Here is a 15153-nt window from a genome sequence, read left to right on the forward strand (position 1 = left end):
CAATTATTGAATAGAAACTTAATATTCACATGTTTCTTTGGGTTCATAAAACTAGGTCATAGCATCAAGTCCCATAACTCTGACATGTATTTTGCAAAATTATGTCCCCTTTTGAACTTTAAAAAAGAAAATCCTTCATCTATCCATTACAATCTTCATATTTGAGTAAATTTATGTTAAAATGTGCAAAAAATGAAAGATTTTGAAATAAGCTCTTCTTGAACAAGCAACGTAAAGTGTGTTGATATGTGACATCGCCAAGCTTCAGTTTTGCCATTTAGCACGGTGGTACTGAACTACAACTTGACCTTCATGCTGAAGAAGCACACACATGGCTTGTTCTTGTTTATTTTTCTGTATCCTTTCACATTTCCAAATTGTGACTTGTATGCACTTCTTTTGAACTATTTCTTCATGCAAATGCCATTTAACAAAAACCCAGCAGACATCAAAATATATCATCTTGAAAATGTCCAACATCAATGGCAGATGAAATACCCACATACCATATCTCATCATTAATGACCTGTATGCATTCAATAAATATGATTAGATCATGTTTTACACCAATTTGAAAATAATTGCCACAGAATTTCCTTTACTGTTAGGTAAAGGTAAGGCCTTATTATGTAGAGGACCTGTATTGAAACTTGACAATTTCCATGCAATGTACTTTGTTAGACAACACGACACATCATAAGCTCTTCTTTAAAAGGTGAAGAAACCGAAATCGCTCATGAAGAGCAGGCAGTTTTGCAATTTCATTAAGTGTCCGTAACCTTAAAAATGTTCATAAAATACCATTATAACGTTAAAAACCTTTATATGAATTTGCAAATTTTGTAATATAGTAGTGATTTTATGGTTTTATACACAGTAAAATTCTTCAACTAGAAACAACAAATGTCATTTTATTTGGAAATTTCAGTTTGTTTGTGTATCAGTCACAATAGAACGATTTGAAAAACTGGGAAAAGTAATTTCCTAAAATCTTGATAACTTTTACAAATTTTATTTTTTTCAGAAACTGGAAAAAATGTTGGCATCCATTAATATTTTATTTTAACTTGTTGAATTTAATCTACCACAGAACAAAAACACAGTGATGTTTATATTTTTATGTAACGCTAACATACCCGATCTTTAAACGAAATGCAATAATGTCACCTAACTTCTGGTACGCATATATAGTCCACTGCGGCTTTGTTACAGTGGGAAATGCAATATATTAACCTTTAGCCTGCTGTCGGCAAGTGATTCTGCCTTTGCGACCAATGCAGACCAAGAGCTGCATATCCTTGCAGGCTGATCATGGTCTGCACTGTTCGCTATTCAGTCAATAAATTTTCAGTGAACACCCCTTCAAATTATTAATGGTACTGCCCAGTTGAATGATGGACCTGTCCATTTTAGAAATTTAGCAGGGTACAGGTTAATGAAATACTTGTCTGCTGGGAACCTTCGGATCCATTGAATTAACAAAATCTAGAGTCATTCTATCAGTTCCTATTCGTGCTGATATGGAAAAGTGCTGTTTTTTTTGACACTATAAAATTTTGACAATTTCCCATTCTGCCATTAAAATCGGCAGTGATCATAATTGTATCACACTCATTGGTATATAGATTTGTGAAAATAATATGGGCAAAGAAACTTTGAGTGTTTCTACCACATATCAAATTTTCAGGGGGCAGATAGATATGATTAATTATAGATATATTAAGCATGTCACTTTTTTATTGTAACTGTTCCTAAGTCATTAATACTTAGGAATAGTTTAAAATAAATGTAATACACTTGATGAAATTAATACCCCATGGATCGATGTCTTTGTCACTGTCTTTCATATTAGTAATAGATGTAGTTTATTTTTTAGATTTTTCACATACTTAAAAAAAAATGTTGAAGAAAAAAACATGATAGATTTCAACAATTTTCATTATGTTGTAATAGCATCTATTTATTCCATGGCCTCAAAACAATTTTAAAAAGTCACAAAATACAGTTTTAACAACATGCAAATTTCATGACAAATTTGGCAAAAACAGATAAACTCCTTTTAAATAATCCTGTAGTATGTTGGAAATAAATCTAAAATTGAATATATCATTGAAAAGTCTGTATATACTCATCTGACATTTGCTGAATATTTTATAAAAATACTACTTTTCTGTGCATTTTGTGACTTTTTTTTGAAAATTTGTAGAGGTTGTAATATAAATGAATGATGTCTTTGCACAATTTCATTTTGTTGAAGTTTTAAAATGTTATTAACAATATATTTGTCTAAACATATAAGAATGTGGTAAACATGCTGTTAGTATTATGGAATATATTGCCAAAAATATTGAGGGGGTGTTAAAGGTATTGTAAAATGGTGCAGAATTGGTGGTAGTTTTATTTTCACTAATTTTCAGGAAAGTGATTTGGGCATTTGAACTTTAGTCGTACGTACTAAGCATGATTATCTATGAATGTATATCCAGACATGATATGAGAACTCTTAATAATTCTAATAAGGTTGTTGGCTATAAAATTGCAAATAAAAAGCGCCACAAACACTCATAACCCAATCTTAAGATAAAAGTCTTCAAGTTTTCACAGTAATTTTTTTTTTCCATAGTAAGCATAAAATCTGTATGAATCTGTGCCAGGTTTATTGAATTATTTGTATTGTACGTTCAAAAAAGTTATTTACTTCATTTTGAAAGAAGATATTATTTAATTATTTGGCAATTTTTGTTGAAAAGAAAACACTGAAAGGGGTTGATATAAATAGCACAAAAATATACCCACAGAGGGAGAATATTAGTAATTAGTGAAAAGATATTTGACAACTTAAAAGAGTTTCAGATATTTTGAAATTTCAAACAAAAGAAACTTGTCTATAATAAAGCTATGTCAGAAGCTATGACAAGAAAGTATAAAGGATGATAATTTAGATATGATCAGGTGATTGATATTGTTGATTGTTTGTATTCTGGCCATAGTAACAGGGATACTTATATAAGGCGCTGCAGGCCCGGAGTAAGCCAGATCGGCCACACACTGCACCAGCCTTGTCTCTCGGATTTTTTATCGGATTTTTGATAGGATTTTCAGTAAGATAAAATGAGGTATTTGGCAATTTGCTGTGTGCTAATGCTAGCAATAGCACTGGCGCACACTATTCCAAGTCAAAGGATTCAAGGGCTGAGATCTTTGGTAAGGCATTTTATTGTGTTTGTTTTATTTGGTTGAATTAAGTAGACATGTATTGATGACTGCCTGACCAAACTTATTTCTTTTCATTTTAATGGACATGGTATGTTAAAGAATGCATTAAATGGTTGCGCTTTTGGTCAAAACTTTCTAATTAATCACCTTATTTGATCAGATAATCCAGTTATCAAAGAAACAATTATGAATACTTGAATCCTAAAAGTCGCAAATTTGAAATTTTGTCTAGGTTATGTGGGGCTTTAGGTTATTTTGTGCCCATTTTCCCTATTGCACTTTGAAATGGATATAGTAGTCGCAACTTGACCGCGATGGTTGACCTTAGGCTGATTATTCATATCGATTATTTCATTATAGAAATCAAGGGTGCTTAGCGTAGCCGTGTATATTTATACGGAGTTAGTTTGTATATATTGAAGTATCAAATTATATATATACTTTGATCAGTTAATACTTTCCAATACACTAATTTATATTTACGCAAATTTATATTTCCTTTTTCTGGTGCAGCTCGTGTTTTACATAGTACACTCCTTTTCAATAATAGTTTGTGCCTCATTATGTATTATAATACAAAGGTCAACCATCGGGGTCAAGTTGCGTCCACTATACTCATGCCATTATCACATAATAAATGGTAAATATATACATTCCGTTCTAATTACCTCTAATATATGATTGTTGAAACGTCTGTCAGTTCGGTATTCATGTCCAATCAATAACTTTGTTATGGGAATATGCATCTAAATTGTTGAAACAACTTTGCACAAACATTAATGTGGAGCACTCAAATATCCACAGGCAAAGTCATATTTGAAGATCAAAGTTAAAAACTCCATGCATGAAGAGATGCTAGTATAGATAAAATTTTCTAGCTATAAGTTAATATCTCACTAAGGCATAAAAAAAATTGTTTTTTTCCGGTATCCCGACCTACCCTAAAGTTTTGGCCCGTCCCTAAATGTTTTTATGGCCTTGCACTTTTTATGCTTTAAACATGGTCAGTGATGTTAGAAATCAACCTACTAATAACCCCCTTATTTATATTCATTTTTTGACACAAAAATAATTTTCGAAATGTCCGACTTAATAAAAAAAAAAAAATCCAAAAAAAAAATTTACCGACCTACCTACCCTAATTTTTTTTAGCATGTTACCGGAAACAAACAATTTTTTTTTATGCCTCACTTAATGTAAGGGTGACTAAGCATTAAGATGGATATATATCTGGTTTGCAGTCCTTAATTATGAGTAGAGTGATTTTTTTACCAAGATAACAACGAATTAGTACATGTTCATAATAACAGGATGTGTTGGATTTTATTAGAAATACTAGCATACATAATTTATTAAGAGGTTTATATACAGCTTAGTTGTGCCTTCTTGTCTGAGGGCCAATATGAAACTCACATTGCCATAAGACTACTGCTAGAAGGCACAACCAGCAGTTTATTGACCTTTTTAGCTCACCTGTCACAAAGTGACAAGGTGAGCTTTTGTGATCGCGTGGCGTCAGGCGTCCGTGCGTAAACTTTTTGCTTGTGACCACTCTAGAGGTCACATTTTTCATGGGATCTTTATGAAAGTTGGTCAGAATTTTCATCTTGATGATATCTAGGTCAAGTTCGAAACTGGGTCACTTGCGGTCAAAAACTAGGTCAGTAGATCTAAAAATAGAAAAACCTTGTGACCTCTCTAGAGGCCATATTTTTCATGAGATCTTCATGAAAATTGGTCAGAATGTTCACCTTGATGATATCTAGGTCAAGTTCGAAACTGGGTCACGTGCGGTCAAAAACTAGGTCAGTAGGTCTAAAAATAGAAAAACCTTGTGACCTCTCTAGAGGCCATATTTCTCAATGGATCTTCATGAAAATTGGTCAGAATGTTCATCTTGATGATATCTTGGTCAAGTTTGCAACTGGGTCACGTGGGGTCAAAAACTAGGTCAGTAGATCTAAAAATAGAAAAACCTTGTGACTTCTCTAGAGGTCATATTTTTCAAGAGATCTTCATGAATATTGGTGAGAATGTTCACCTTGATGATATCTAGGTCAAGTTCGAAACTGGGTCATGTGCCTTCAAAAACTAGGTCAGTAGGTCTAAAAATAGAAAAACCTTGTGACCTCTCTAGAGGCCATATTTCTCAATGGATCTTCATGAAAATTAATGAGAATGTTCATCTTGATGATATCTAGGTCAAGTTCGTAACTGGGTCATGTGCGGTCAATAACTAGGTCAGTAGGTCGAAAAATAGAAAAACCTTGTGACCTCTCTAGAGGCCATATTTTTGAAGAGATCTTCATGAATATTGGTCAGAATGTTCACCTTGATGATATCTAGGTCAAGTTTAAAAGTGGGTCATGTGCCTTCAAAAACTAGGTCATTAGGTTAGGTCAAATAATAGTAAAACCTTGTGACCTCTCTAGAGGTCATATTTTTCAATGGATCTTCATAAAAATTGGTCAGAATTTTTTATCTTGATGATATCTAGGTCACATGTGCTCAAAAACTAGGTCACTATGTCAAATAATAGAAATAACAACGTCATACTCAGTTCAACACCGGGTCATGTGGGGATAGGTGAGCAATTCAGGACCATCATGTTCCTCTTGTTATTATATACCTTTGCTTCATATTTATCTTGGTATTTTCTTTTTACATATTTTCCACAAACTTACAAGTATTATTCCAATTGCTCTTTTCATCAACAATACCATCATTATTTGAGACTTGATGTGAAAATGATTCAGCACTCTTTCAACTGCCATAATAACATTACTGCATGACGTTAAGGTCAGAACGCACTGACGTTCCATTTACACGGGGCCATTATGATTATGGCCAAAGGCACACTGCGCCATTATGGATTCCTCAGTGGCAGCCGTAATAACAATTTTTTCCCAACATAAACTTCATGAAAATCATTCTGATTATACTATACTGACAACATGACAGGTGGACAATTTAGGCCCTCCTAAATTAATGTTATTTTCACAACTTCATCTGCTAACTTATTTAGTTAATGTCTTTTCAGCATAATTTTAAAAACAATGATAAAGAACTATCTAATACACTGTAGAAACAAAGTGTGATCTTAACTTAACTAAATGCACCAAATACTTTGTGTACTGCTACATTAATTCAATAAAATGTTTAGACATTAAACACACTGTCTTGGCCTAATACATATCACTATCTTGTATTTCTCATTTTTAAGTGCAGACTATGTGTAATAAATTGCCATCAAGGAAACACAAAGAGAATACAGCTAGTCTGTGGTGGGTCTTTAAAGAGTGTACACCTTGATAATGGTATTGGGCAATTTGATATAAAGTATGAAATGATAATATCGAAAAGGAGACAAATTTACTTTCGTACAAAATTTAAATTTTCATGAAGCAAAACTGTGATGATAATGAATCATTCTCGGCTTAAACGTAGTAGTATGTCCTACAGTGATTAAACCCAGGAAATATTATAAAAATTGTTACCCTCTGAAAAGAATAATATGATCGAAAAAAGAATGGTTAATGGGGTTTTAACTGGTTCAAATGCAAGAAAGGAGTATCAGCTATTACAGTAATTTTGCATTTTGCCAAATTAGTATAACGGCATGTGTAACTTTTCTTATATTTAAAAATCTTGGAAATCTTCAGAGGTCGTAGACATTAAGCAAGATATTACCAGCAGATTTTGCCCAAACAAGATAATAAAAATCTTATCTAATATGGATAAAAAATAAACTATTTGGACCAGTTGAAAAACCTTTTAAGTTTTTATTTCTCACTTGGATAATGTACAGGTCTTCTCATGAATTTGCTAATTTGACAAAGAATATGCATAAACCTTGATTACTACAGAACAGATTTATTTGAATCAAGGCCCACTATATTATGCTTGCTTGCTGCAATATTTTACAGTAAGATATTATTAAATAATCACAATTCAGGTAAGCCTCCATTTGTTTTAGCTCACCTGAAATTTGTTCAGGGTGAGAAGCTATTAGCACAAGTCGATAGTCTGGTGTCTAACGTCAGTCGTTCATCGTCCTGCGTCAGCATTTTTACTTTAACATCTTCTCTGAAACTACTGGTCAGATTTACACCAAACTTTGTCAGTAGCATCCTGGCATGGACCTCTATCAAGTTTGTCAAGTGGTTCACAGTTAAAAATAGAAAAACCTTTAAAGAACTTCTTCTCATGAACGGCTTGATGGATCTATATCAAATTTGGTCTCCCTTACAGAAGCAAGCATCTGTGGCGTAATGCTGCATATTTGCTGTGTATATGCTGTGAACACAGTAGTACGCTAGAGGAGTACATTTTACATACACTGCATGCCGCGTATATGCCGCGTACTATTTCGACGAGTACACAGCATGTACGCAGGAGGTCACTAATACACTTCAAGTACGCAGCACAGACTCTGAAAATTTAAGGAGTACACTGCATGTGTGCAGGAGGGACTTGTACAAGAAAATAGTACACTGCATGTACACCGCAGATACTTTGAAATTTGTGCAGTACACTTCATATACGCGGGAAAGACTTGTACAATTTCTTTTGGCATTTATACTTAGTTTTTTTTTATAAGTTAAAGTCTGAAGTAAACTTAATATACGCGGGAGGGACTTGTTCATTTTCTTTTGGTGTTTATACTTTGATTTTTTTTAGGTAAAAGTCTGAAGTACACTTCATGCAGGAAGGATTTGTACATGTTTTTTTTTGGAAGCAAGAACTTGATTTCCGAGTAACTTTTATCTTAATAGCATAGAATAGTTCAGATTACCGGTATTCTGAACAATGAAAATTTGCCAAACTATTTGCAATGTTCATTTGTGAAGCTTACATCTTAGTGATTTCTGAGCTGCACCTTGCATGCAGTGTAAAAATATATTCTTTTTCATTTTGAATTAATCCTGGAGCTTTCTAACTTGGATAATTGAAAAGCCTTATTTGAACTTCGTTGCATTACATTTTGTAATACATGAAATAATTACCAAGATAATGCCTCAACAGCGCCCGAATGAGAAGAATTAATAGCTCTCACTGTTATTTGAATACTCTTAAGCAAAACACCATTCTATCATGTTTTATAAAGGCTTTAATGCTCATTATGTTAACTCATTAAGGCCTCACCAAATTAAAAAGTTGTTCATCGGATTTGCCGCTCGTATATTTTCAGAACGTTTTTGGCTAATTGCGCTCGCCCCATTGGAAAAAATCAATCCAAAATTTTTTGGCACACTACTTTTTACGGACATAAAAGTGTATAAATGCTTATATAATTCCAGTCCCAGATTGTTCTCAGATGGATTTTAATCAAAATAAACACATCGTCTATAATAAATCATAACACTTATATTTAGTTGCATTAAAGTTGTTTCCCCTTGATGCAGTTACGCCATTTTCTTCAGATGTTTACCAAATTAGATGCTACAAAAATTGATTTATTTCATTGAAAAGTGGATGAAGAAAAGCATACTAATTTATTTGATAACATCAATCTACATTATTTTGGTAAGGGTAAATACTTATTGATGCATGTCGCTTATCTTTTTTCTGTTTTTTTTTCACAAATTTGTTCAAATGGGGGCAACTTGGCCACTTTTAAGGTCTGCTAGAGCTAAAATGAGAAAAACTTTAAACGACATCTTCTCATGAACCACTTGATAGATCTTTATCAAACTTGGTCTGTAGCATCATTATAAGGTCAGCTCCCAATTTTGTTCAAATGGGGGCACTTCGCCCCTTTTTTGGGCCGCTAGATCTAAAAATAGTATTGCCTTTGAAAGACTTTCTCATGAACTGCTTGATGATCTTATCAGACTTGGTCTGTAGCATTATTATAAGGTCCTGTCCCAATTTTATTCAAATGGGGGCACTTGGTCCCTTTGAGGGGCTGCTAGAGCTAAAATAATAAATATCTTTAATCGACTTCTTCTCATGAACTGCTTGATGGATCTTCATCAAACTTGGTCTGTAGCATCTGTTTAAGGTCCTTTTCCAAATATGTTCAAATGGGGACACATGGCCCCTTTTTGGGGCCGCTATAGCTAAAATTAGAAATACTTTTAAAAGACTTGTTCTCATGAACTACTTGATGGATCTCTATCAAACTTGGTCTGTAGCATCATTATAAGGTCTGCTCCCAATTTTGCTAAAGTTTGAAATACCATTAAACAACATTTTATCATGAACCACTTGATCGATCTTCATCAAACTTGGGATGTAGCATCATTATAAGGTCTTCGCCTAATTTTCTTCAAATTCGGGCACTTGGCCCATTTTTGGGGCCACTAGAGCTAAAAATAGTATTACCTTTAAAAGACTTTTTCTCTTGAACCACATGATGGATCTTCATCAAACTTGGTCTGTAGCATAATTTTAAAGTCTGTCCAAATTTTATTCAAATAGGCCCCTTTTAGTGGCCACTAGAAATACCTTTAAATTTATATTATCAAGTCCTCTCCTAAATTTGTTCAAATGGGGGCAGTTGGACCGGCTCCTTGTAGGGGCCGCTAGGTCTAAAAATAAATATTTTTAACGATTTCTTCTTATGAACTGCTTGATGGATCTTCATCACACTTGGTCTGTAGCATCATAATAAGGTCCTCTCCAAAATTTGTACATTTATGTTGTTGGGGGGGGGGGGGGGGGCAGGGAGGGGTGCTTGGCTGCTAGAGTTAAAAACAGAAATGCCTATAAATGACTTCTACTCATGAACTGCTTGATGGGTATTAATCAGACTTTGTCCGTATTTAACATCGTACCGCCATTACAGTGTTTGGCCCTGAAATAAGTTGTATGTAATGGAACTGAAGTAGAATCTCTTATGTTAAAATCATAGGGGGGGTGAAATGTGACAGCCAACCATATTTTATCGTAAATTCATGTACAGGTCTTTTACCATGTTTGTTCAATTGGGGGCATTTGGCCCCTTTTATGGGCCACCTAAGAGCTTAAAATAGAAATAACTTTAAAGTATTTCTTCTCATGAATCGCTTGATGGATCTCCATCAAACTTGGTCTGTAACATCATTATAAGGTCTTATGCCAAATTTGTTTAAAAGGTTGCACCAGTGGGTCCTTTTAGAGACCTTTAGAGTTCAAATAGAAATACCTTTGAATGATTTCTTCTGATGGTTAAGCATTTTTGGTGTGTGACAACAAATTATGAAAAAAACCTTTAAATAATTTATGTTTTAATGAACAGTTTAAAGGATTTTCACCAAATCTAGTTAGAAACAAAGTCACATGGTTAAGGTTTTATTCAGATGAGCGACTTAGGCCCATTTGGGCCTCTTGTTTCTGTTAAACATCACACATATTCTTTCTAAAAAGGTCATGATCAATGTGGTACCTTTTATCCTTGTAAAACAAATCGAAAGAGAGATATGCCTAGCCTTCCCATTAATATTCCTACTTTTCTATTCCACAGGCAAAGACAAAGCGAAATTTTGGTAAGTAAACATTATGACATAATCATTAAATGTAAGGAAACAAAATTAGATAAGTGAAACTATTGAATTGAGAACCTAGTTTCAGCAATGGGAAAGTTTGAATTTAAGAGTTTATGCTCTACTTTTAAAGCAGCATCCCTCCAGATTTGGCTAAAAAATAATCTTTCTTTCAAATTGAAGTTCTGGTCATATTATGAATATGAATTTTTGTTTCTAAAATATTTCAAAAATTCCAAATCAAGAAAAAAAGATGACAGCGTCGGGTATCGAACCCAGGACCGCCGCGGCAATAAAGACATTTTCTCGTCGTCGTAACCAATAAAGCTATAGCTGAAGTAGTGAATAATGGCTTCAAAATATAGATATTTATAATCAAGACAGTTTACCTGGAGTAAAAGCGTGACAAACACTTTTCGATTTTCGTTGTAAGAAGTAGTAAAAACAACAAATTCTCATGTGTTTCCGTAACATAAAGTTTGTCATTAATTAAGTTAAATTAAGTTTTTTAAAAAGCCTTCTTAAGAAATATAGCATTTATTTCAAGATATCTGAAAAAAAAAAAAAATTGTCGAACGATCTGGAGGTATGCCGCTTTAAGAGTATAATTTGTCTTCTTTTGCTTTATAGGTGTGCAGAATACACTCATCAACAGACTTAGTAAGTAACATATACTGTGTATATTACAAACAAGTTATTTTTGGCTGTAATTATGCTTGTTAGTCTTTTTTCCTGTAGATCCTAGTTTAAAACATACGGAGCTTTTTAGTTACCGTAAATAAATTCTTTATCATGTCAATTGATTTGGAAATTAAATTTACACGAGTGCCATATCAAGTAGTCTGTTACTGAAATAATTTTGTAACCCTTTTCTTAAAAAGATATTTATTGTTTTGTTATAATCTTGAAGCAAATATGCATGCATACATCTGAATAAAATCTGCAATAGATACATATATGTACACATACACCTTGATGCTCAAATGCCACATCAACAAAGTATAGGCTGTATGATTTTAATATTCACTGTTTTACTATTAAAGGAGACTTGAAGACGACAAAGTTGAGTCGGCATTTACATACTTTGCGCCAGGAGAATTCGGAATCCTCAGAAGACACTGGTATGTTGTTTGGCCAATTCTACGTTTACATGGAAAGACCTTTTTATGCCCCCGAAGGGAGGCATATAGTTTTTGAACCGTCTGTCTGTCGGTCTGTCAGTCTGTCGGTCTGTCGGTCTGTCCGCAATTTTCGTGTCCGGTCCATATCTTTGTCATCGATGGATGGATTTTCAAATAACTTGGCATGAATGTGTACCACAGTATGACGACGTGCAGTGCGCAAGACCCAGGTCCGTAGCTCAAAGGTCAAGGTCACACTTAGACGTTAAAGGATAGTGCATTGATGGGCGTGTCCGGTCCATATCTTTGTCATCGATGGATGGATTTTCAAATAACTTGGCATGAATGTGTACCACAGTAAGACGACGTGCAGTGCGCAAGACCCAGGTCCGTAGCTCAAAGGTCAAGGTCACACTTAGACGTTAAAGGATAGTGCATTGATGGGCGTGTCCGGTCCATATCTTTGTCATCGATGGATGGATTTTCAAATAACTTGGCATGAATGTGTACCACAGTAAGATGACGTGCAGTGCGCAAGACCCAGGTCCGTAGCTCAAAGGTCAAGGTCACACTTAGACGTTAAAGGATAGTGCATTGATGGGCGTGTCCGGTCCATATCTTTGTCATCGATGGATGGATTTTCAAATAACTTGGCATGAATGTGTACCACAGTAAGATGACGTGCAGTGCGCAAGACCCAGGTCCGTAGCTCAAAGGTCAAGGACACACTTAGACGTTAAAGGATAGTGCATTGATGGGCGTGTCCGATCCATATCTTTGTCATCGATGGATGGATTTTCAAATAACTTGGCATGAATGTGTACCACAATAAGACGACGTGTCACACGCAAGACCCAGGTCCGTAGCTCAAAGGTCAAGGTCACACTTAGACGTTAAAGATCATTTTTCATGATAGTGCATTGATGGGCATGTCCGGTCTATATCTTTGTCATTCATGCATGGATTTTAAAATAACTATGCATGAATGTGTGACACAGTAAGACGATGTGTCGCGGGCAAGACCCAGGTCCGTAGGTCAAAGGTCCCAAACTCTAACATCGGCCATAACTATTCATTCAAAGTGCCATCGGGGGCATGTGTCATCCTACGGAGACAGCTCTTGTTTATTTTGTTCATTTATAGTGTCTTTTGTTGTCATGGATCTTACTTTAGTTATTCCTATGCTGTAAACCTTCATGTTATAAAGATTTCTGGCAGATATTACCCAAAGATGAGTGTTTTGGAATATGGAAACCCCCACTATTTCTCTGAAGGCAGACAATATACCCCTTACTATTGGCAAACATGTCCTTGTTTTTCAATTCATGGCATTTGAAAATGAATAACTTGTTATTTTTTATCAATTTATGTTGATATTTTATCTGTCCACAAATCTGGATCCTGCAATTTTTCGAAAAGTATTGAAGCTAGTTTCATAAAACTTGGTATGTGAATAGAGGGCAATATGTAGATTATGCACATACATGACTTATGCTTGTAAGACATAGGTCAAAGTCACTATTGAAGGTCAAGCAAAAATTGTTTTATATGCATTGATAGATTATCTTAGTGCTACACAAAAATGTTCCCCATGATGAGACAATTTGTCAACACTTGATCTATGATTACTGGATTTTTTTTTATTGCTACACAGAAATGTTCCCAATTAGACTATGTGTCACATGACCAATGGTTGTTGGTCAACAGTCAAGTAAAATTGTTTCCGCTCCATAACTTTTATGTGCATGAATGGATTATCTTTGTAATGCACACAAATGTTCCCCGATGATGAAACAATATGTTGAAACTCATGAGCAACATTTTGATTAAAATTTCCAGTCTTATATTAAACTAAAGGTCTATATATTAAAGTCATTATCGCTTTTATTCTTCTCAAAAGAAGACGTTTTTCAAAATCTTTATTGAAACGCTATGAAACGAAAATATCAAGTACTAACCATCGGTTGGAGGTACTTATCAACAATGCATAGGCCAGATTATTTCAATTCCAAAACTGTCAAGTTTACATCTATCATTTTCTTTGAAATGTTCATGAATATCTATTAACTCTTTTCTTTTGTTTTATCACCAGAGCCAGATTGTAAAGATGTCTGTGACTTTGGATTGCTATGGGAATTTGGCGAAAACTTTAACGAGCAACTGGACTGTAAATTTTATTTACTTATTTATCTTTTTGCTTTTTATTTTATCCATATATCAGGTATCTGTTGAGAAATAACTGTAGTTGCCTGATCCTACAAAGAAATCTAGTTGCCTACCGTAACATACTGTATTTTCTCATATATCTATGAGATAAAGAATTTCAAATAAAAGAAGAGCCGTCTGTTGACAGTGCTGTCGACTATTTGATAAATTGATGTAAGTATGGGGTCAAAATATTACCTGAGAAAATAAATCTATCATGCTAGATATTTGAGGAAATAAGGAAATACCATCCTTGCATTGAGGTATGTCAGAAAACTTTGTAGAACCGATGCATTTTGGATAAAATCTCTTGATCGGAATTTCCTTATCCACTACTCCAGGGCTTGGTAGATTCATTTCTTTTCACTTTGCTCAAGACACAAACAAACCTTACCTTCCTCTCAAATTCATCTCTTAATAAGGCACACTCTTTAGAATGATACAATCAAGTTTTTTTAAGCTTTCTGTGCAGTCAGCAAAATGGTTTTAAAAATTCCATTCTTTTCTTAGATTCCATAAACTGTGGGCTTGATAAAATTGAGTCAATGGAAAATGAATTTGATGAGGATTACAAGAAGGGTATGTATGAATTATTTCAAACTTGCATCTTTTTATGTTCTGCAAGAAATTTTAGTTAGAGCAACAATAAAATTCCGCAATAAGATTTATATTTCCCCAAACCATGCCAGTATTGTGAAAAATATATCTAAAGTTACAATGGTCATTACAAAAAAATGTAATGAATTAAATCATTTTGATTAAGGATATTATTATGTCAAATTATTCAACCTATTGTTCAACTATCTACTTTGGAATTAAGCATTTATGTCACTTGGTACATATCTAGAAGATAAAATGGAAAACAGTTTTTAGCTCACCTGAGCACAAAGTGCTCAAACTTGAGTCAAAGGTGAGCTTTTGTGATTGTCCTGTGTCCGTCAGTCATCCGTCCTCAACAATTTGACTGTTAACACTCCAGAGGTCACAATTTTGGATCAATCTTAATGAAACTTGGTCAGAATGTTACCCTCAATAAAATCTTGGATGAATTTGATATTGGGTCATCTGGGGTAAAAAAACTAGGTCACCAGGTCAAATCAAAGGAAAAGCTTGTGAACACTCTAGAGGTCACACTTTTGGCCAAA

General features: G+C 34.2%; 1 protein-coding gene across 1 annotated transcript; it reads left to right on the forward strand.

Moving 5' to 3' along the window:
• Window positions 1-2982: 2982 nt before the first annotated feature.
• On the forward strand, window positions 2983-14661 carry LOC123528629 (uncharacterized). Its single transcript, XM_053521970.1, has 6 exons — window positions 2983-3204; window positions 10664-10685; window positions 11313-11342; window positions 11726-11803; window positions 13896-13970; window positions 14519-14661. The coding sequence occupies exons 1-6, from the start codon at window positions 3112-3114 to the stop codon at window positions 14644-14646; spliced, it is 426 nt and encodes a 141-aa protein (XP_053377945.1). The 5' UTR covers window positions 2983-3111; the 3' UTR covers window positions 14647-14661.
• Window positions 14662-15153: the final 492 nt, after the last annotated feature.

The sequence above is a fragment of the Mercenaria mercenaria genome, chromosome 13 (assembly GCF_021730395.1).
Source record: "Mercenaria mercenaria strain notata chromosome 13, MADL_Memer_1, whole genome shotgun sequence".
In the NCBI taxonomy this organism is placed as follows: Eukaryota; Metazoa; Mollusca; class Bivalvia; order Venerida; family Veneridae; genus Mercenaria; species Mercenaria mercenaria.

What these genes read in the sequence shown, in the direction of transcription:
- LOC123528629 (XM_053521970.1), top strand. Translation starts at nt 3,112, where the DNA reads ATGAGGTATTTGGCAATTTGCTGTGTGCTAATGCTAGCAATAGCACTG. An exon ending in TACACTCATCAACAGACTTA is followed by an intron (nt 11,343 to 11,725) that starts GTAAGTAACATA and finishes TTACTATTAAAG; the next exon opens with GAGACTTGAAGACGACAAAG. An exon ending in GGAATCCTCAGAAGACACTG is followed by an intron (nt 11,804 to 13,895) that starts GTATGTTGTTTG and finishes TTTTATCACCAG; the next exon opens with AGCCAGATTGTAAAGATGTC.